This window comes from Dipodomys spectabilis, unplaced genomic scaffold (assembly GCF_019054845.1).
Source record: "Dipodomys spectabilis isolate Male_0828 unplaced genomic scaffold, ASM1905484v1 ptg000099l, whole genome shotgun sequence".
NCBI lineage: Eukaryota > Metazoa > Chordata > Mammalia > Rodentia > Heteromyidae > Dipodomys > Dipodomys spectabilis.
Genome location: NW_024870776.1, coordinates 305,753 through 328,957, shown reverse-complemented (window position 1 = coordinate 328,957; position 23,205 = coordinate 305,753). Strand labels below are relative to the sequence as shown.

The 23,205-nt window shown below is 34.9% G+C and overlaps 1 protein-coding gene across 1 annotated transcript in view; it reads right to left on the bottom strand.

Moving 5' to 3' along the window:
- Sntg1 (syntrophin gamma 1) overlaps positions 1–23,205 on the bottom strand; it is a 333,558-nt gene that overhangs the window by 215,177 nt on the left and 95,176 nt on the right. The window contains exons 7-9 of the mRNA XM_042687069.1: positions 18,720–18,822; positions 9,681–9,763; positions 1,405–1,535 (exon numbers count right to left, since the gene is read on the bottom strand). Coding sequence (XP_042543003.1) covers positions 1,405–1,535; positions 9,681–9,763; positions 18,720–18,822 — 317 coding nt within the window. The remainder of the gene's footprint in view (positions 1–1,404; positions 1,536–9,680; positions 9,764–18,719; positions 18,823–23,205) is intronic.

The window sequence follows — 23,205 nt, the reverse complement described above, 5'->3', positions numbered from 1 at the left end:
CATATGTCCAAATTATTCACATGCTGGGTCAAATCAAACCTCAGCAAATACCAAAGCATTGGAAACATCCAAAATGAAGTTTTATAGAAAACAATAATACAAGCAGTGATTAGAAAATCCTCAAATCTTTTGAAATCTTGCAGTACACTTTTAAATTGTCAGTGGCTCACAATTTAGGAAATTTCATTAAGCGAGTGAAAAGACATAAATATCAACTCTTGTGGATTTCCAACCCTGGCCAAGAAAGAGTAACCCCATCCTTTCAAGGTGCTCCTAAAGCAACTAAAATGCTTCTACCTAAAAGGGCTAGCAAGGGGGAGAGATATGACCGGTTGCTATGGGACCTAGGCATTGACTAACAGAATGCTGAGTCTTCTGGATTTCATTATTTCCTGTCACATATCCTTGGTAGGATGTTCCAGAAGAATCCAGCCCCATACAAAAGGCCAATGGCAAAACAAGAAAAACTCCAAGCAAAGCCTGTCATCTGCTAGTTTAAGACTTGGAAATACAGCAGTTAAATCAGAGTCTCTTTTAGCCATAATATTTGTCTCCTAATGTGGCCAAAACCCAACAGGATCAGTGCCCTTCCCTCTGGACCCCTACCCCAGGCTTCAGCAAAGTGAACAAAACTGGTCTTCCACTTGCATGTCAGTTCTCATCCCAGCTTGCCCAGCAAAGCTAGAAACAGACAGTATTCAGGCCTTTGCAGAAAACTTCCTAGTCCCTGACATTTCTCTCTCAGAAAAGTATAAGAACAAATATCCAAATTAAGGAATTCAAAGAAACAGAAACAAGAAAGAAAAGCATATCTTTGATTTAATATTTAATGAAGTACTTTAGAAAAAACAAAAATGAAACTTTAGCAAAACTAACTGAAAGAGTAAAATATCTTTCAACCATAAGCATTCATTTTAAAATACCTTCAATCACAAGCATTCATTTATTTTAAAAGATATTAATATCTGAATAACTTAAAGCTAAGCTACACAACATTGAGTCTGTAGCTCAAGGATAAAGCAATTATTTAACTGCTGTGCACAGGCATAGAGTTTCATCCCCCAGCATCACAAAATAATTAATAAAGTAGATAATAAGCTATGCAACTTCTTTACTATAATTAACACAAGGAGAAATCCAATGAAGTTGTATTTTGAGACATACTGAATCATGACAACAGTAAACAGAAAAGTCAAGAAGGCAACCAGACTTGTAAATGTTTTGTTGAATTAGATTATTGTCATGCAATTAATTCTCTGTTTGTTGAATTAGACTATTGTCAGGCAATTCATTCTCTGTTTGGAAATATGTTAAAACCTAGACTATAGAGATCTATGGTGTTCAGGTATGAATCTGAGCATGTCTTTCAATCAGCAGGAGTCAGATCCCCAAGCATGGACTCACCGACTGAGGTCGGTCCCAGACACGTACTGGGAGAACCTGGAGTGCAGCAAAGGGATGAGCCGCAGATCACACCACCGCTTCTCCCACCGCAGACCTGGAGATGTGGGCCAGGAGGAGCACGACAACGAGTCCTGAAAAGAGCACATAGAACATCCAGAAGTCTTTCTTTCTCTTCTGGTGACTTAAGTCTTTGTATCAAAAAACAGCCTTCTCTTTCAGGGGGATATTACCATCTCTTACACATTCAAAATGTTTATAGATTTGTGTGTGTGTGTGTGTGTGGCAAGTACACTCATGCATACACACCCATGCATACACACCTGTGTGCTGGTACTTAGGTTTGAATTTAGAGCCACCTTGTCTTGCTAGGCTTTTATGCTCAAGAGTGGTATGCTATCTTTTATGCCAAACCTCCACTTCCTGGGTTTGGGATTGATTGGTTAAATGAGTAATTAATTTGGTTAATTGGAAATAAAGGTTTCACAGACTTTTCTTCTCTGTGTGGCATGGAATGACAATCATCACAGCTTGGCCCTCTGAATAGCTAGAATTCCTGGCATGAGCTACCAGCACCCAGCCCATTTATAGACTCTCAAAGCCTTCATTATCTCATCTTCATATGAAGACATCAGTATAGCTAGCACCAGAATTTCATTTCCTAAGGTTACTGCTAATGGAATTCTCTGAGAAGTGAGGAAGAGTTCATTCAGAAGTTAAGTGTCATGAAAATGCTTGGAGGGATTGGGGGGGAGGCTGGGAGGGGGTGTGAAGGGTAAACAAAGCAATGCTTGATAAGAAATGTTCGCATTATCCTGCCCATGTAATTGTAACCCCTCTGTACAGTATGTTCACAAAAAAATAAAATAAAATGAAAAAAAAATAAAATGCTTGGAAACCATGGGTGGGGAGAGGCAGAAAAAAAATTAAAGAAAACAGTTCAAGAATGGGAGAGATGGGGCAAAATGGGGACTGAAGAGAATGTAAGACAAAACTAAAAGCATTCATTTTTCAGTTAGCCAAGCTCTTTCTGGACCTGTTCATTGCTAAGTTTCATTACAAGTGTTTTCATTTATCAGTTACTTGCAAATATTTTTTTCCACTATAAAATCACGTCCAAGGAAAATTTAAGTTTTTGTTTTAGCTTCATTTTATACACTTTTTACAATTTCTTATAGTTTTTTTCCTGTCAGATCAAGGCAACTACTGTTGGTTTAAAATATATGTATTGCAATTTTTGTTAAGGAGTTTCACTTTTTCTTTTTTTAACAACAAAAAGCCTTTCTTGTTTCTGTTTTGGGGGTTTGTTTTGCAAAAAACATTATTTTATACGATCATATGCACGTATCTATTAAGCCTTCTAAATCTGGTCCTATGAATATCCTTGTATGTCCTATGAATGGTCCTTTATGATAGGGGAAAAAATAACTGAGCTTTTACATTTGAGAGTTTATTCCAAATTTGCTGTTGAAATACTTCTTTGGCATCAGCAATGACCATTTACAGATTATGTCTCGGTTCAGTTTTTTTCTATTTACTAACTGTGTGTGGTGGTTGCGGGGGAGGGGAGATACCAGGACTCGAATTAAGGAACTGAGAACTATCTCATAGCTGTTGTGTTCAAGGCTAGCACTCTACCACTTGAGCCACACCTCCAGTTCTCACTTTACTCAGATCTCTTGAGTACCTGGTTATAGTTGTGTGAGCCACTGGTACCGGGCTAGTTAACTAATCCTTTTATTCACTAAGTTTTGAGTAGTGATGTCAGAAGTTTCTATCTTACTCTAGATTTTAAACTCTCTGGTTAAACATTATTAAGCACTATCCTCAAGTGATTATTTCTTTAAATAGATTAGGAAATGGAACACAGCTTTGCTCAGAATATGCCAAAAGTGCGGGTGGGGAGTGGCAGGGGATCACCTGGTCCTCTCAGCCTTGAGACCTTTGATGAAAGACCATTGCTTTCAATGCTTACCTGGTGATTGCACACACAGACGTCTCTGTTTCTGGACCACAGCTGTCCAGGTATTCCTGTCAGTCTATCTGCTGGCTCATGTCAAAGATCATGGGTGCTTGGCAAGTGACACTGATCAGCTGGGTAACAATCCTTACAAGGTGCTGAAAGCTTAGGTTGTAAGAACCAGATTTCCAGGTTTGAAACCAATTTTCCAATTGAGTTTTCCATTAACCAAAGGTCAAGTTACTGAAACTATCTCTTTTGCTTTGCCTATTCTTAAAGTGGTTTTAATAACAGTCATGCTTGGTGAAAATAGTCAGAAAAAATTACTTAAGTGATAACCTAGCACTGAGATTCATGATAATGTTTGCATTTTCAGAAGGCTAAAGGAAATTTGACATTTACAGGTAATAGCCATCTGATCAGAAGCATCATTCCATAGCAGTAAATGAACAGGGTCAGGACATAGGTTTTCAGAAAACTAATCAGGTTGACTAATTGACAAGTCTATTTGGAAACGAATCTTCCAGGAAAAACACCCTCACCAGCTCCAGCAGTAGCCTCACAACTGCTACTTAATAATCTCACCCTAAACTTTTTTCCATGCTTTTTTTTAAGCCTCAATTGATAACTTTGCAAGACAAAGATATTATTCTGATCATCTTACAGAGAAAACAAAATCAAAACCTACAGGCTGTTTTTTTTAGAAAGATTGGTTAGTACAATCTATTTTATCTTATTTGCAAAGATATGGTCTTGGGTTCCCTGGAGAGGGGATGTATAACTATGATGAATTATGTAGTAAGAGAAGTAAGGGAAAGGTCTAATAAAAACCAAAGTTATAACAATATGAACATAAAGAGAAACTTACATATATTGAAAATATCATTACTTGCCACTATATGGATAATCATACTTTTAGTGTAGAAGAAAATCTTGGAAACATACAAACTTGATTTAATTTAAGATTATGGTGAATATGGTCACATGCCTTCTTAGTAAATGAAAAAGATAAAAAGTATTTTTAAATGTATTAAAGCAATGTAGAAATTGTTTCTAAAAATAGGCTAAAAATCTTTGAGGGGATTTTTAATTTTAAAAAAGTAAAATAAATAAACTGCACATTTTTATTGTGAAAATACTGTACAGAGGAGTTAAAATTACATGGGCAAGATAATGAGTACATTTCTTAAAACTGCACATTTTTAAAGGCCAGTTAGAGTTATTTTTGTCTGCAAGAGGTCACATAGGGAGTCAATATACCTGTACCTGTGTGGTAACTGTAACCCCTCTGGACAGTATCTTTACAAATATATATATATATATATATATATATATATATATATATATATATATATACATATATATATAGAGAGAGAGAGAGAGATACATACACACACACATACCTGTGGGAGGCTAGGCTAAAAAATATTGGTTCATATGGCTCATGAGACGCACAAGGTTTGTGGGACTTATATTAGAGTATCAGCTCACAGCAGGGCCTGTAGCTCAGCCCAAGGCAGTCTAGTGCTGGCTCTGCCCGTCCTCCCAGGAACTTGTGCATATGTGCACTCTACAGTGCAGGATCCTCTCAGGCCAGCAACTCCTCCAATTCCAGGGCCAACACACCTATCACCACACTTAAGTCTTAATCATATGTAAAATAATAGAAAGTTGAAAAGTTTTTACATCTCGGTTATGTGATACTAGGTAAGTTAAAGATGGTTCCCAATTTTCATAAGATGTAATCACTCATCCCTCACTGTTCATGGTCCATGAAGCTTGTTCAAGGATATAGCACTTTACTAGCAAGTGCAACTCTGAGTTCAAACTCCAATATAGATACAAGAAAAATAAAATAATGTGAATAATGTCCAACTTAAACTATTAGAATAATCAAGCCTGACATATTACATTGTAGAAGAGTTCTTTTCAGTGGAATGCCTAGTGTCATTTAAAATTATTGTTATTACAAAAACGGATTACAAATTTACTTTGCAGTCTTGTCTTTGTTACAGCAATCAGAACTAGTCAGCACCGTATACAAAAATGACCTAGAAGTACATTTTATGATCATGAGAACCATAACTATTTTTAAACAAATTTATGCTGTAATGCCAAGAACATTGTTTTTTTAAATATCAGTAATGTGAATGGTAAAAATACAGCAAGTACTTGGTCCTTACTTTAAAGCAGACTCTGTCTCAAAATGAACATATGCCCTACAATAACTACCAATAACATCTTAACAAAACAGAAGTGTATGCAGTGACAAATACTGACTTGGAATATGAGTGATTAAGGACTTGGAATATGAATAATTTGACATAGGAAGCAGTCATTAGAGCTTATAATCACAAAAATGTTTCTCAGTTTCCTGGAAATATAACCTGAATCAGTCTCTTCATGAGCACAGAACAAATGGCTGTATTCATCTCCAGAGAGAAGAAACTCACTGGACCTGAGCTGGGCTCAGAAGGCTGTGTCTTAATTTAAAAACGAGTAGAACTCTCTTATATGCACTCAAATTGGAAAACCTAGAATTGGTAGATTATATTTTATTATACACTTTTGAACCTATTTTAATATAAGACTTTTTTTGTCCTGATACTTAGGATCTGTGCTTCCATAAAATGTGAAGAGGATGCTTCAGAAAATCAATTATATAGTCACCCTAAATTTTCTTAAAGATTATTTAAGGCATAGGCATTAAAATGTGCATGGTTGTAGGAATTAGTTAATAGCAAAATCTAAATTTGAATCCAATCTGGGTATTAGCAAGATTCTACATATCAAACTAGCAACCTGAATCCAGTGGCATGTGACTAACATATTGGCAAGAACATATGAGAATTGCAGCTTGAGGTTCGCCTCCAGGAGCAAATGTGAGATCATATCTGAAAAGTAAGTAAGGAAAAAAAAACCCAAAAAACAAAAGATGATGGCTTGAGTTCAAACCTTAGTACACCTAAAAATAAAATTAAACTGGAGTTTCATATAACTCTGTGCTTTTATGTAGTAGTTTAAAAATGAATTTATTTTACTGTATTAACTGAAATATGAAAGATTCAGGGAGTAATCAATAGTTTAATTCCGTAAAGAGACAAAGTCAAAGTTCAACAAAATAAACATTTGAAAGGTTGGGGTTGGATTAAGGGAGATGGGGTAGATGAAAGAAGGGGATAAGAGAGGACGTATGCCATCAAGAATTCAATGTATATGCTACAAAATTAATAAGACTGATGGATGGGTATAGGGAAGAGATGGGTGAGGCTGTTGACCAAGATACATTTCTATTCATAAACTGCTTTGTTAAATGATGGGTGCTTTGTACAACTACTTAAAGACAAGCCTTAAAAAGACCAAGCAAAACAAACTTACAAATATAAAACAATTAAAACAATTGAAGGGACACTGAAGTTCAGAGGTGTAGGACAGAAGTGAGGATTTGAGCTCTTTATAGATGCCAATATTCCCTTATGTCCACAATGTTCAGAGGCCCTGTGGCAACTGTGCTTCTCAGCACCTTCCTGCTGAGGACCCACTGAAGGAGATGCTCTGCCTCTGCTCTGCTGTTCTGAAACTCTCCATGGCAAGAGGAACACAACCATTTACAGCTGGATTGACTGTGGTCAAGACTGACTGTAGTTCATCTGCCCTCAGGAGTAAATGTGACAAAAGCACACTATGTGCATGTGTAGAAAATCTCATTGAAATCCCTTCTACATTTAAAATGTGTGAGCAAGAGTGTATGAACTTCGTAGTTTCTAAACCCAGGTTCCATCTAAGTGTGATGTTCAAAGTTGCCAGCCTTGTCTGCTATAACAATGTTCACCATTGATCTTGTCAGATTATGTGAAAGTCAATATTGTGGATTTGTCTACAGATCTGGAATCAAAATTGACTGCTCCCCAAAATACCTAGTACAATGTTTCTACACTGTAGATTATCAGCAAAAATCAACTTTATTGGTATGCAGTGATGATGTTTTCTTATTTTTGAACATGCTTTATTTCAATTTAACTGTTTCTTCACTCTAAAATACAAGGACCTTTAATTGACATTCAGTAAAAATATTCCAGCAATATCCAAATAAGTGCAATGTTAGCACAAAATGAGAACACAGTGTGCCTATTTGAAATGGAAAGACAGTGTGCAAAACCAAAACACAACAAAGCTACATCTACTTTGAATTTAATGCAACTGGATTGATTTGAAACAATTATGCTGTAGAATTATTGAGTGTTTTTCTTGCCTAATTTTAGCTAATGGGTGTCATTAGTCCATATTATCTTTGTTGGAATGAATTAAAAACAAATAAGAATGGCTTCGTTCCTTAGATATTTTTATGTCTTCTCTATGTCTCATTACTAAGAATGTCAAGGATATTTAGCAAGAATCTAAACTTTACCATCATGTGTACTCTCACTGTGAAGTAACGTAACTTTATAATATACTCCTTTTTTGTGTGTGAGTGCAGCTGAGATGGAGAGACTCATTTTTGTGACTAGCACTTAGCGAGAAAATTCTCAGAGGAAGCCAGTGAAGACTGAGGGAAGGAGAGGGTGAAGTGGTCCATAGTCTGGCTGAAATCAGTCCTCTGCCTTCTCTGTTGATGCCTTGCAGGGTTCCTGCCTATTTCATCAAACCATGCAGACACACACCAAGTTTTCAGTGTAGTTGGGGAGACTGGCTCCCAAATGTAGGGGCCTCTTACAGAAAAGTTCAGTTGTGAACAGGGGTAGACAACGCTGGCGTCAGCCTGGGCCAACAAACCGTCATGGTAAATGATATGGAAGGGTGTCAGAAGTATCAAGGGCATTAGATAGATTGGAAGAGAAGAAAACCACAAAACAAATTTATTAATAAAGAGGTTTAAAATGGGGATGGGAGACTCTCTCAGTATAGCAGCCTTGACTAGCATATTGAGGCCTTGAGCCTTGTAACTAAGTTACAGCTTAGTTCTGTAAGAGTCCTGAAAAGAAAACTAAGAGGAATGTAAGATAACTACAGACCTGAGAATGATGGTGACAAGACAAAAAAATCACATTATTTTCTCATCAAAAGCCCAATGTTTTAAACCACTTGTAGTTTATCATCCCCAGAAGATCCCTGCTGAAAATATTATCTATTATAAGGAAATTGTTTCTCTGGCAAATAAAATGAAATAGAAGAGTTCAATAAGTCTATCTAAATGTGGTTGAATTTATATAACATCCTTCCATTTGTAGCAGTGACCTTTGGCCTTTATCATGAAAGAAAGGAAAAGTAGGAGACTGGGGGCCTGAAGTACTTAGCTAAGCAGAATGCCTGTGTGTTAGGTACAGTGGACACCCCTTGGGCCTGAAGATATTAAAAAGAATCCTTCCAAATAAAATGCCTCAATCCTTCTCAAATGAAACCCTCAAATAGAGGATGAAGCACATGAATCACAAAGAGAAGCTGAAGGCTTTATTTCAGTATGTCTAACAGGCAAACAAAATCCTACTGAAGGCCAGCCATGTTACAGTTTTTGTTTATGATCACAGGGGATAATTGTTAGGTTTACATATAACGAGGGAGAATTTTTTTCCTGAGAATGCATATTTGGAAAGCTGAAACATGATGTTTCAAAACTAGTCATAACAGAACTATAAAAATAATCTCTAATAGTAGGAAATGTACTCATTACCTTAATCATGTAAATGTAACCCCTCTGTACAGTATTTTTACAATAATATATATATATATAAACTAGTTATAAAATAGAAAACTGTAAACTAAAAATAATTATCGAAACTATTATCTATAAAATGAACATGTTAATTCCACATTTTACTAAATGTATACATAGTTTGACATTCCCATTACATCTCAGTATAAGGTGTATATTAGCTTTCTTATTTTGCAGTAAGTCTTTGGTATTAACATAGAGATTGGTGACAAATTGAAGCAAATGATAAGGATTGTTAGCCAAATAATTTCAAAAGAAAAAAAACTGATGATAAAATGACATCAAATCATGTAGAGCATGAAATTACATATAAGATGTAATGTCCTAAAACGATTGTATGATATTATTTGTGAACTCCCTGAATTAAAAAATCTCCATAGCTTACCAAAAACTTAATTCATACAAACCCAATAGCAGAAAACAGCATAAAAATAATAACGGGTGTTTTAGTGTTCTTTCTTGATTTTTTTAGGTTGCTTAGCTGATGAAACGATAAGGATCTTGTATTTATGGGAATCAGATTCAACAGCAGACTACAAAGATGAATGTTTTCTCCTGGGTTTTCCTTATGCTATATCTTTATTAGTCTGAACTAGATTGGCTTCTTACTGTATTGTTGGGATGGTAATTGAGGTGCAAGCCACTGTCACATAGAGGAGAAGAGGTGCCACTGCTCTGGTCACTTGGAGCACCTGCAGGAAACAAAATCACAATATTCCAGCAGTCAGAACTCCTCGTCCTTCTAGACTGGCACAGTCTACATTAAAATTGTAAGAATTCTCAATATTCACAAGTAAATTGCATGCTAACATAAATTCCCATTTCACTTGTACAAAAGGCTGTGTTTTGCAAGTAAGCTAAAAGATTACGGGTATTTGGACACTGAACGTGACTCACGAATATTTGTGTTTCATTTTGGATCATTATAGCTTTAGAAAATATTTGGCCATATAAGAGGCATTATTTTGTTTCATTATCCAATGTGATCTGCACCAGACCTGTAATTGTGCAAGATGTTACTCATCTACAAAGTTCCTCTTTGTGTCAGGTTTCTGGCTCTCTGCAAATTCTATATTTAGAAATCATAGCTATCTATGTTATAAATCCTTTTATGAGCTCCGGCTTCTTAAGTACTCTTGGTATATATTCAAATGTCCTCTCCAAAACTATCTCATTTTGTGAAATTGCAGTAACAAAACTTTGTATTAAATTCACATGAGAAGCTTAGTAGTATCTATTTTTTAAAGATGAGTAATTGGTGTCTTAGACTCCTGTAATTTTCTAAAATGTCACATTTAGTACCTAATAGAGTCTGGATTACAATGTATATTTCGTGACTACTGATTCCTTGCTTTACAAAGGATATTATTTTAGAGTTGGCAATGTTGGAAAACGTAATCTATTAATATATCTAAATCCTACTTTTTTAGAGTTGGCAATGTTGGAAAATGTAATCTATTAATACATATAAATCCTACTTTTTTGTCAATCATAGGGCTTGAACTCAAGGACTGGACTTTTTCTTTCCATGAACCTTTTTGCTCAAGGCTAGTGCTCTACCACTTTTTTTTTTTTATCAGTCATGGGCCTGAACTCTGGGCCTTGGCTCTTCAGCTCAAGGCTAACATTCTACCACTTGAGCCACAGCATCACTCCCAGCTTTTTCTGCTTATGTGGTGCTGAGGAATCGAACCCAGGGCCTCATGCATGCAAGGCAAGCTCTCTACCACTGAGCCACCTTCCCAGCTCATGCTCTATCTCTTTGAGCCACAGAACCAATTCTACTTTTCTGGGGGTTATTGGAAATAAGAGTCTCACAGACTTTCCTTCCCAACTGAATATGCACCATAATCTTTAGATTTCAGGCTCTTGAGTAGCTGGGATCACAGGTGTAAGCCACTGCCACCCAGCTCTTACTTACATTTTTTAAAATTTCAAACATTACATATCATACCTAACAGCATATTGATCAATAGAATGAAAGACTTTGTTTTCCTCTTTTATTATTATAAAATTCTCTAATTTTCCTACTTCTAAAAAGAAAGCCAGAGGTTTTCTTTGGAATACTAACCTGGACTACATTTTTCTGCTCTTTAAAACTAAAGAATTTTACATTTTTATTTTAGCTATCTCTTGTAAAGTTTATTTACATTTCTCTTGTTCAAGTTATTACTTTAATACAACATACGTAACCCTATGAGTTCACCCTAAGCTATCATCAAGTGAATATTATGTAAATTTATAGACTAAATGAGTATAGGTATAAGGTCACTGAATTCCACTCATATTTAGAGAAAATCAGGTTGGTAGAGCAAATTAAACCAAAGTAAATTTAAAAAAATAAATAAAGATAAACATAGGAATAAAACTGGGAAGACAAGTAATAAAAGAAACTAATCAAGTCAAAGATGAGTTCTTCAGAAAGTAAGAAAGCACAGATTATCAATGGAGAAATGAAAACAGGGTCATTAGTAAAGTTAGCAGATGCTAAAGGCAACAATGAAAATACAGGGTTAATCTCACAAAAATTAATTAGTGGCATAGTTAAAAAAAACTAAAGATCATAGCCAAGAATTTTAAAGATACTAACAGATTCATTCTAAAAATTAAATAACATAAAAGAAATGTAACTCTAGACTCAGACTATTACTGTAAGGTTTTTATTCAATAATTAAGTAGGAGATAATATCCTGATTAAAAAGATTGTTCCTGGAAATAAAGGAACTACCATTCCACAATTTTGTGAAGACATAATAAATCTGATGCTGCAGCCTCATAAAACATTATGAGAAAAATAGAAAAGTACAAATAAAGGTGTTTCATGACACAAACCTTAAGAATATATATGTGAATATATATATATATATATAAGAATATATACGATTATATATTTTCAAACTGAGTGTTAAAAAATCATCTCATGAAGAAGTGAATGCAAGCTTGGTTTTACATTCAAAATCATTTTAAAAAATTGATGACATCTGCCAGTTGTCAGTGGCTCACACCTATAATCTGAGCTACTTAGGATGCTGATATCTGAGGACTGCAATTCAACATTTGTGCAATTTGAAGCCAGAGCAGGCAGGAAAATCCATGAGTCTCATCTCCATTTAAGCACCAAAAAGCTGGAAATGGAGTTGTGGCTCTAGCCTTGAGCAAAGGAGCTAAGGGACAGCACCCAGGCCCTGAGTTTAAGCACTACCCCCTCCACATCGGCACACACACACACACACACACACACACACACACACACACACACACACACACACACACACACACGATTGACCAAATCCACAAAGAATAAAGTATTAGTAAATCTATAAAAATAATCGAGATAATTCAGTATCAATTGATATCTTTAAAACTTACTTCAGTATCCTAAAATAGAATATATGTCCTCACCTTGATAACAGGTTTCTGTAAATACATACAGCTAATATTATAATTAATGTTAAAATATGCCTGGATATTTCTTTCTTAATGAAAAAAATAATGTCTTTTCTGAATGCTTTTCTGAAGGTCTTAGCCATTGCAATTAACAAGAAAACGAATGAAAAGGATGTAGTTTGGAAAGGATAAAGAAAAGTTCAGTGTTATAGATGATGACATAATTGTATGTGCAGAAAAATATTTTTTAATAAATTTTATTTTATTGTAAAGATGCCGTACAGAGGGGTTACAGTTACATGAGTAAGGTAATGAGTAAATTGCTTATGGAACATTATTACCTACTTTTTGTTTTTCTCCCACTATCCTATCCCTATGCCTTTCCCCCCCACCTCCCCAGAAGTTGTAAAGTTCATTTCTGAAAAAGTGTCTTCTGAGTATCATTGTTGCAAGGAGACATTCTTTGTCCTTGTTTCAGCATTTTGTTTTTCTCCTTCCTTTCTCCAGATCAGACAAATGTATACACAAGACTTAGGGTATCAGAATCAAAGACAGTATTGCCAGGGATAAACCAATGCAAAAATAAAAATAAAATAAGAAGAAAGAACTAGATACAGTACATTGGTAACAACAAGGTTAAGAACCAAAAAAAAAAAAGACTTGCTGTTTCCATATCTTGGATTTCATTTCAATAAGCAGAATTTTGTTTGGTCATATGTACATAGCTATTGAACTATTATGATTCTCTGCCAGGATTATCCAAGGCATATATGAATTATTGCAAATGAGGGAAACCATAGCCTATGTTCCTTTGAGTCTGGCTTACGTCACTTAATATGATTTTTCCAAGTCATTCCATTTCCTTATGAAAGGGGATGCCATTCTTTCTGATAGAAGCATAAAATTCCATTGTGTGTGTGTGTGTGTGTGTGTGTGTATATATATATATATATATATATATATATATACCACATTTTATTGATCCATTCATCTATTGAGGTGCATCTGGGTTGGTTCCATATCTTAGCTATGGTAAATAATACTGAAATGAACATAAGTTGTTCTGGTAGCTTTAGTGTGGCCTTGCTTGTGATCATTTGGATAAGTGCCCAGGAGTGGGAATGCTCGATCATAGGGGAGTTCTATGTTTAGTCTTTTGAGGAACCTCAATACTGATTTCCAGAGTGGTTGAACCAGCTTACATTCCCACCAACGTGTAGTAGCATTCTCTTTTGGCCACATTCCCTCCAGCATCTGTTATTATTTGTTTTCTTGATAATGGCCCTTCTAAATGGGGTAAGGTGGAATCTCAATGTGGTTTTGATTTGCATTTCTTTTATGGCCAAAGATTTTGACCATTTCTTCATGTGTCTATTGGCCATTCTTATTTCCTCTCCAGAGAAGTCTCTTTTTCATTCATTTTTGTTGTTCGTGGTGGTGGTCGTGGAGCTTGAACTCTGGTTCTGGGCACTGTCCTGCAACTCTTCAGCTCAAGACTAGTGCTCTACAATTTGAGCCACAGCACCACTTCCAGCTTTTACTGTTTATGTGGTGCTGAGGAATTAAACCCAGGGCCTTATGCATGTGAGTTTTTTTTTAAATTCGTTACACCACTTATTAATGAGTGGTTGTTTCTTTAGGGATTTATTATTGGTGGGTTTAATTTTTTGAGCTGCTGATCCAAAACTTTGGCAATGTAGCAGGGTATAAAATTAACCCACAAAAATCAGTTGCTTTTCTGTATGCCAACAATAAGAAGAGTTATGCTGAAAATTTTTAAAAAGCAACTCTTTGTAATAGCCTCTAAAAATCAAAATACCTAGGAATAAACTTAGCCAAAGAAGTCAAGGACTTCTATGATGAAAACTTTAAAAACTTTTAAAAAGGAAGTTAAAGCGGATTTAAAGAAGTGGTAAAAAAAAAAACTCCCATGGTCCGGTATTGGGAGAATTAACATCGTGAACATGGCAATACTACCAAAGGCTATCTACAAATTCAATGCAATATCCTAACAACATTTTTTTTTGTCAGTTTTGGGGCCTGAACTCTGGGCCTGGGTGGTGTCCCTGTGCTCTTCAGCTGAAGGTGAGTGCTCTTCCACATGAACCACAGCACCACTTCCAGTTTTCCAGTAGTTTATTGGAGATAAGAGTCTCATAGACTTTCTTGCCCGGGCTGGCTTTGAACCATGATCCTCAGATCTCAGCTTCCTGAATAGCTAGGATTACAGGCATGAGCCACTGGCACCTGGCCCCAACAATATTCTTTAATGAAATAGAAGAATCAATCTAAAAATTCATATGGAACAATAGAAGACCCTGAATAGTGAAAACAATTCTTAACAGGAGGAACTTTAATACCAAACTTCAAGCACTGTTATAAAGCTGTAGTTACAAAAACAGCTTGGTACTGGCATAGGAACAAGTCTGAGGACCAATGGAATAGAATTGAAGACCAGACATGATTCCACAGACCTCTGGCTACCTAATCTTCAATAAGAGAGCCCAAACTATTAAATGGCAGACAATTCTTTTTAAAAAAAATAATCCTACTATAAGATAGGTGACAGTGTCTCTCCACTATGATCCTAGATATTTATGAACCTAAGGTTTGAGAATACTGGTTTGAATACATCCCAGAAAGACAGTCTGAGAGACTTTTATCTCTATTTAAACAGCAAAAGGCTGAAATTAGAGATGTGACTCATGAGAAAAATGTTGAGTAAAGATGTGAGATATAGAGATCAGGTCCCAGAGAGACATAGATAGATAGATGATAGATAGATAGGTAGATAGATAGATAGATAGATAGATAGATAGATAGATAGATAGATAGATAGATAGATAGATAACCCCTCCTGATAGACAACCCCTCTTATAACTTTGTATTATATGAATTATCAATAGCTGGACAATTATTGCTTGCAATTGAATTAAAAAGTATAAAGTATCTCAAGATTTCTCCATTTTAAATCTAAAATCCTGCTGAGAAAATATATCAATAAATGGGAAAGTAAGATACTAAAGTGTTGTCTCCACATTTTCTACAAATTTCTTTTATTCCCATTCAGAAATATGAATGAGCTTCTGTAGAAATTGGAATGTCATTCCTAACATATAAAAAATGATGGAAATGATCTAAGGAAGCCAAATAATCCTGGAGTTCAAGAACTGGGGTTAAAGAACTCATCCTAAATCACATGAAGATATATAATGCTGTAATAATGAATAGTGTGACTTTGGTAGAAAAATAGATATATGAGTTACTGGCAATAAGAAATAACAAATAGATTTAGAATAGGTTCAAAAATGTATAGTCGAATAATACTCTGTGTGTATGTAATTTGCTTCATACTTGATATGGATAAAACCTTTTCATATAAGTCACAATCAAATTTTAAACAGAAGACTTATAGACATTATACTTTGAGGAAAAACAATTGAGAGAGTATCTTTTCAACTTTGGCGTTGGCAAATATTTTTAGAGAGGTTACATTAAATAGTAGTAATGTGACAACAGCAAGCCATTAATAATTAGAATATTGTCAAAAAGTTTTAGAAACTTTTGCATTAAAAAAAGATATCCTTAGGTAAAAATTATTGTTGTCCAGAGATTGACAGAAAATGTGTATAATGTACATGTCATATAACTGAAAAAGAAATACATAGAAAACATTTGCAAAATGTCATATCAGTAAGAAAATGGGGAAAAAAGACAAGTAGATATCTTAGAAAATAAGACAAAAATGGTAGTTAAGAACAAGGTAAAGAGCCATTATCCTTAGTCATCAGGAAAATAAAAATTAACCATATAGTAACATTTCACTACACTCAATAGAATGCATGCTGACAGTCTTTGACCATCAAATATTGGAAAGAATATAGGACTTCCAGAATTTAAATATATTGCCGCAATGAAAAATGGGTGGAATATACAAATATTTATGTTGCTATATAGATTAGCAAGCTGGTGCAGTAGAAACTCTTACTCTTTCCCTGAGTCGAAGGCACTAACTTAGCAACAGCATAAAGCTCAAAATCATTTAAAAGAACATTCCAGAAACAAGTTAATAAGTTATTGTAATAAGGTACTGTAGCCCAGATAAACATAAAGCCAAGAACAGCTACTCTGATATACATAAATATGTATATATGCTATTATATATATATATATATTCTCTATATATATGCCATTTTATTTTACCCATGTCTAGTCATTTAGAGCAATGTAGATGTCCTGCAGGATGCTACATTAATTCAGACATACAGGAAATCTTGAAAGATTAGTCTCATAGAAGTAGAGAGAGAATAGTGTTTACCTCAGGCAGAGGAGGCTAGATAGAAAAGACTCAGTGACATAAAATTTAAAAAAAAATTAAAGACACTCAGTTTTAGGCTATGATAAGAATGAATCTTGAGCACACAATGCTAAATGAAAGAAGGCAATCAGAAAATGTCCAATACTACAGTATTGGGATTTATGAGTAATATAATATAGTCAGAGAGAACCAATAATAGAACAGTGTTTACTAGAGAATAGGGGTGCAAAAACACATTCTTTTTTAAGGGCACAGAGTTTTAATTTGGCTAAAGGAAAAAAATGGTGCAACTGTCATAGAACGTACACCTAAAGGAATGCCTACTGTATATGTTTACTTAAGATGGCAAATTTGATGATATGTGTATTTAATGTAATAAAAATACACTACTTTCAGAATTTATTAACATATGTAATTTATCCTGTCATTCAGCAATCAAATTTCATGATATTTATTGTGGCAAAATAGAAGGGGAAAATTGCCAGAAAAAGCTTTGTACAACAGCCTTTATAATAGCAGCTTCATGTACAATAGGAAAAGGCTGGGAAACACATTGAGAATCTTTATTATATTCACCTAATGGTTTCTTAAATAGTGCTGCAAGAGAACTGCTAAATATAACATGGGTGAATAGTGAAGAAACTGCTGATGATAAAAGAAGTAGTTATGAAAAATTATACAGAGTATGACCCACTGCATACAATTCTTGAGGAGTAGCAGCAGGACAGCAAGGAAGGGCAGGTCCACAGCCACTATTGACTGGGGAGCAGACAAAGAGGAAGTGAGGGGTGGGCGTGAACCAAGTGTTCGTGTTTTCAGAATGGAATCAATTGTGCATAAAAAATATTGCATATCCTTTACATAATTTTTATTCATTTTAAAATACAAATTATTTTAGCAGAAGTGTTAAAGGACATATATTTTATTTCAAGGAAGAAAAAACCCAGAAACATCTGATATAGAACTTTTTACTAACTTTTCTGTAAACTTTTATATTATCCCAAAGAGAAATGCTTTCTTCTGTCTTTACTCTCAAGACAAGTGAAATATTATTTCATGCTTATCAACTACACCATTTTCTGCTAGAAAATCATTATATTCAGCAAATATCATGAATGCAATTTAATAGCATGCCCAACTCTTGTGGACATGATGCATGTCATGATGCACATTCTCTTTTTTATTTTTACTTTATTTTATTATATTGTTGGTAGTGGCTTTATGTCTGGGTCTTGAAGTTATCCCCAAGCTTCTTCTGCTCAAGACTAGTGCCCTACCACTTCAAATCATAGCTTCATTTCCAGTTCTTGGGTGATTAATTGGAAATAAGAGTCTCATGGCCTTTTCTGTCCAGTCTGGCTTTGAACCTTGATCGTCAGATCTCAGCTGGCTAAGTAGCTAGGATTACAGACATGAGTCTGTAATAAAAGTAAAAATAAAAGAACACCTGGCTCTTTATCATTGGGTTATTACTCAAATTTGAATTTGGGGTTTCATACTTGTTTGTCTTGTAAGCTTGAATGGTGCTCTGCCACTTGAGCCATGAATCCAGTCTGGATTTTTGTTTATTGTAGATGGAGTTTCACGCATTTTTCTGCCCAGGCTTGCAGAAAATCATGATCCTCCAGGTACCAGCAAGTATACACTTCCAGATATCTAAGTAGCTAGGGGACAAGTGTTATCCCTAGCACCCAGATATAATGTGAATTTTCGAAACAAATCTTAGTTCTCTATGGAGTAAAAGAGTTGTAATGTGACAAATAGTTGTAAAACAAATATAAATCCATTGCCTTCTCATTAAAATCAGCAGAACATCTTGCAATAAAAAATGTTTACAATAAGGATGGAATTCCTACTCTGAAAAGAAATAGTTACTAATCAGAAAATAGAATTTAGTGAGTAAATACAATGTAAATATTTAGCCATGCTTTGCAAATGCTTACAGGAACAGTCTTCATTCAATGGGAGTTTGAGGAAAGCAGGGGCTCTTTTTAAAAATGACACTGTTAGGGTCACTTCTTCTCCAGCATTCCTGAGAACCTGAACCTAAAAATAAAAAGAATTTAAAATTGTAATTATCATTATTTTTACAATTTTTGTGTAATTACAAAGTCTGAAAATTATTAGTTGCCACGAATCCCATACCACGTTTTCCCCCCAGTAGTCAGGAAATCATCAAAAATAAGTAAAAATTTATTTGAGTGTCTTGTGGTCTCCTGTTTATATATGTGTGCATTGTGCTATTGTCAGCAGAAGCAATACCCAGAAACAGACACAAATAAAATGGACAATGACTTTTCTTTTTTTTTTTTTGGTCTGACATGGGACTTGAACTCTGAGCCTGGCACTGACCTTCAGCAACTCAGCTCAAGGCAAGCATTCTACTACTTGAGCTATAGTGCCACTGATGGGTTTATTGGAGATAAGATAAGAGTCTCATGGACCTTCGTGCCCAGGTTGGCTTTGAACCCCGATCCTCAGCTCTCAGCCTCCTGAGTGTGAGCCATTGGTGCCCAGCTGACAATGACTTTCAATGAAAGGAAAATGGAATAAAGAAAGCAAAATCTTTCCAATGAACAGTGCAAGAATGATTGGATAGTCTTATATTTTTAATGAAGAACCTCCCAAGGTATTACAATAATACATGTCAAAATAAATTAGAGAATGGAAAACTTCTAGAAATATATATATATATATATATGGTATATATATGTATATATATATATTCTCCTAGAAATATTAAACTCTTAGATATAGATATTAGAGAAAACCTTTCTAATACTAGAGAGGAAAAGATTTCTTAGTGATAATACCAAATGCACAACTCATAAGAAAAAAAATGTTGAGAATCACAAACTTAATCATTTGTTTTCTCTATGAAGAGAGCTACTTGTTGCAGGAAAGTACCAGAGTATCTTCATCTGATAAATGGCATACACTTATGTCAAGAATTCTATAAAAGTCAATAATAAAAAGTGAATATTAGAGTGCTAGCCTTGAGCTTAAGAGCTGAGGGACAGCGCCCAGGCCCAGAGTTCAGGCCCCACGACCAGACCCCCCCCCCCCAAAAAAAAAAGAATATTATTTTAATGAAACATGAATTCTGCCCAAAGAACATAGATTCAAACAAGACAATTTACCAGAAAATCCCAATCACACCATTAAAAATGAATTATTAAAATATTTCTCTCTGAGTCACAAGATGAGAAAAAAATCAGTATTCTTGTGTAACCCTTAATATTTCCTCATGTCTGAATATAATAATGCAAGAAAAAGTTATTTTTTCAAGAATTGAAAGAAAACAATACAAGCAGTTGTTCACATGACATGATTTAAAATACAGTTTCCCTGGTATTCATACCTGACATTGTCAGGTAGGGTGAGCCAGCATAAGGAGTGGAGCCGGGGAGGGCCAGAGCACCAAGTAGTACCAAGATATAAATATACAATGTATTTTAAAATCAGTATGGTGCTATTTAATGTCATGGATTGCTAGATTAAAAGTGTACCATATCTATTTTGCTCTGTTTTTATGTCAATTCAAGACAATTGCATGCAATATGTGTCTTTTCATTTTGCAGCTCAGTCTGCATTTACTAATTCCATTTTTGTATTTGCATTGATATTACATTAAAGACACTTAATATCAACACCACCGGTATCATATGAGATGAGAATTTGTGATGAAATTAAATATGAAGTAATGGAATAAGTAAGCTAAATAACACTAATGAGAATGTTAGGTGCAGTTATGCAAATAAAAGTGACAGACGTAAACTTATGTCATTGTCTAAAGAAAAGACAATGGAGTGGACAATTGCATTACTTTTAAAATTATGAATATGTGCTTCAATCTGTTCTGTCCATATATAATTGGAAAGAATAACTTTAAAAAAGTATAATGACTCTCCACGGAGATATTTTAATTGTAAATATAATACCACTTGTAAATATATGTATCTCTGTTGGGAATGACAGTTTCACATGTTTGACCCACATAGATTTCTTACTTGCTGAAAGGCCATTAAGTTTTTCATAGTGTGCTCATTAAACAACTTTCATATTCTTCCTTTGTTTTGGGGCACATTTCATCTTCTTGAAAAAGTCAAATTGGAAAATACAGGTTCTATAGCATGAATATTATAAGAAAAGTCATCCTTTCCTGTTAAATCAGAAACTCACACCAACAATAGATACCTTTTTTTATTCTTCACACTTTATGACTTAAATATAAATTGTAATCCTAATATAGTTATTTTTTTCAAACTGCCTAAGCTTTTACCAAAGATTCAGAAGTTGATAAATGATAACAATCATAATGGAAAAGGGAAATGGGATTACAAGATATTTATTACTTTATATTAAGTCTAGTACAAATCTAACAACTCTGTTTATGAAGGGATTACTCCCAATTTCCACTCATTTATTTGGATTAAAACTTCACTAAAGTTCGTAAGACCTTCTATTTGTTTTGTCTGTATTCTTTATTTCTCGTCTCTTGTAAGCCATTCCATTTAATAAGAGACTTGAAAGATGAGTGAGGATGTCTGCTACTGCTGCCAGGATAAATGAAGCCAACTTTGTCCAGAACTGAGGTTGTTTTTGATTGAAAAGGTTACTGCAAATATCTACTGGAAGTATTTCAAAAACATCTCTAAACTAGGTGCCAGAGGCTTATGCCTGTAATTTTAGCTGTTCAGGAGGCTGAGATCTGAGGATCAATGTTGGAAGCCAGCCCAGGCAGGAAAGACGTGAACACTTTTATCAATTAACCACAAAATGTTTGGAAGTTTTGGTATGATTTAAGTGGCAGAGTGCTAGTTTTGAGAAAAAATAAAATCTGCAGGGATAGTGCTCAAGCCCCATATAAGCTTTTTAACAAAGAGGACAATAAGAACTCAACTTATCACATGTTATGGAGAAAAGGCAAAACAATCTTTTTTTTTCCCTCTCTTTATGGGGCCAATATTGGTGCTTGAATTCAAGACTTCACAAGCTTGCGTGGCACTCTACTACTTGAGCACACCTCCTCTTCTGGCTGTCTTTGACACAGTCCTCAGATCTCAAACGTCTGAGTAGCTAGGATTAAAGGTGTGAGCTACCAATGCCTGGGAAAGCTCTGTAAGTTTTCTACTCTGATTAGAGAGCTCTCTTATGTAGTCTATTGTTTATCTACTCACCCATTTGTGACCTTGGTATAGCAAGGTGTGAACATGCCAATTGTCTGTGGCTTTAGTGAAAGTGTATGTATTTATATTTACACCTTGAACATGAGGCCAGAATGCCTGTCAGTTTTGAAGGAAGTCTGAACAGTGATGATATTTTTTTTCATACTGGGGACTCACCCATGACTTTGTACTTATTAGGTGAGTGGTTTTCAAATTGTACTGTGCCCAAGCCCTTTGATTTTTGAGATAAATTCTTAGCAAATTTTCCCATACTTGCCTTGAATTGATAATCCTTCTGTCTTTATCTCTGGCATATCTAGGATTATAGGCCTGTGTCACCTTCCCTGGTGGGAATTCTTAAAACAGAAATGCTCAACAGGGAAGGATACTGTCATATTCCCCAAACCTGAAACATTTGGATGGATAGTTAATAAAGTATAATTGTAACTATACATCTGGAAGTAGAGTACAGAGGTATGTCTTAGGAATTCGTATATCATCTCTGGAAGTAGTGAGAGATCAAAGTGTGATGTCAAATATGCTTTCGAAAATAGATGAGACATGGAAAAAGAAAAGAATGTGGGATGCCTGAGAAATAAATGCTCTCACTTTCAATGTCAGTATGCAAAACAATGGTGGCAAATTAGGATTATACAAAACTCAAAATTACTATGGGCACCACTGGTAGAAGAAGAGCTGTGGCAGTCTGGAAGATGTACATAATGTGTGTACATAGTTCTCCAACTATCCTGTACTTTATTTTATATTTTTTACTTTTATTTTATTATAAAGGTGATATACCAAAGGTTTATAGTTATGTAACTTAAGGTAATAAGTACATTTCTTTTCAAACATTGTTTACCCTCACTGGTTTTCTCCTGCTTTCCTTCCCTCATGACTCTCCTCTCCCCCAAGTCATAAATTTCATTTCCAACGTAGTATCTAGTGAGTATCTATGTTTCATTGGTTCAGCCTTTGTCCACTGCTTCTGTGATTCCCCTTTCTTTCCCAAAATCAGATAAATTTATACGCAAGACAAAGGATACTAAAATCAGAAACAGTTTCCAGGGAATAAACGAGAGGAGAAAAAGGAAAGACAATAGGTATTAGACAATAGACAATAGACATAGATGATAGACAATTAGACAATAAAGACGATAGACACAGAATATTCCTCAATATAAGAAAGGCTGTATATGACAAACATACAGCCAGCATTATACTTAATGGAAAAAAGCTAAAGCCATTTCCTCTAAATTCA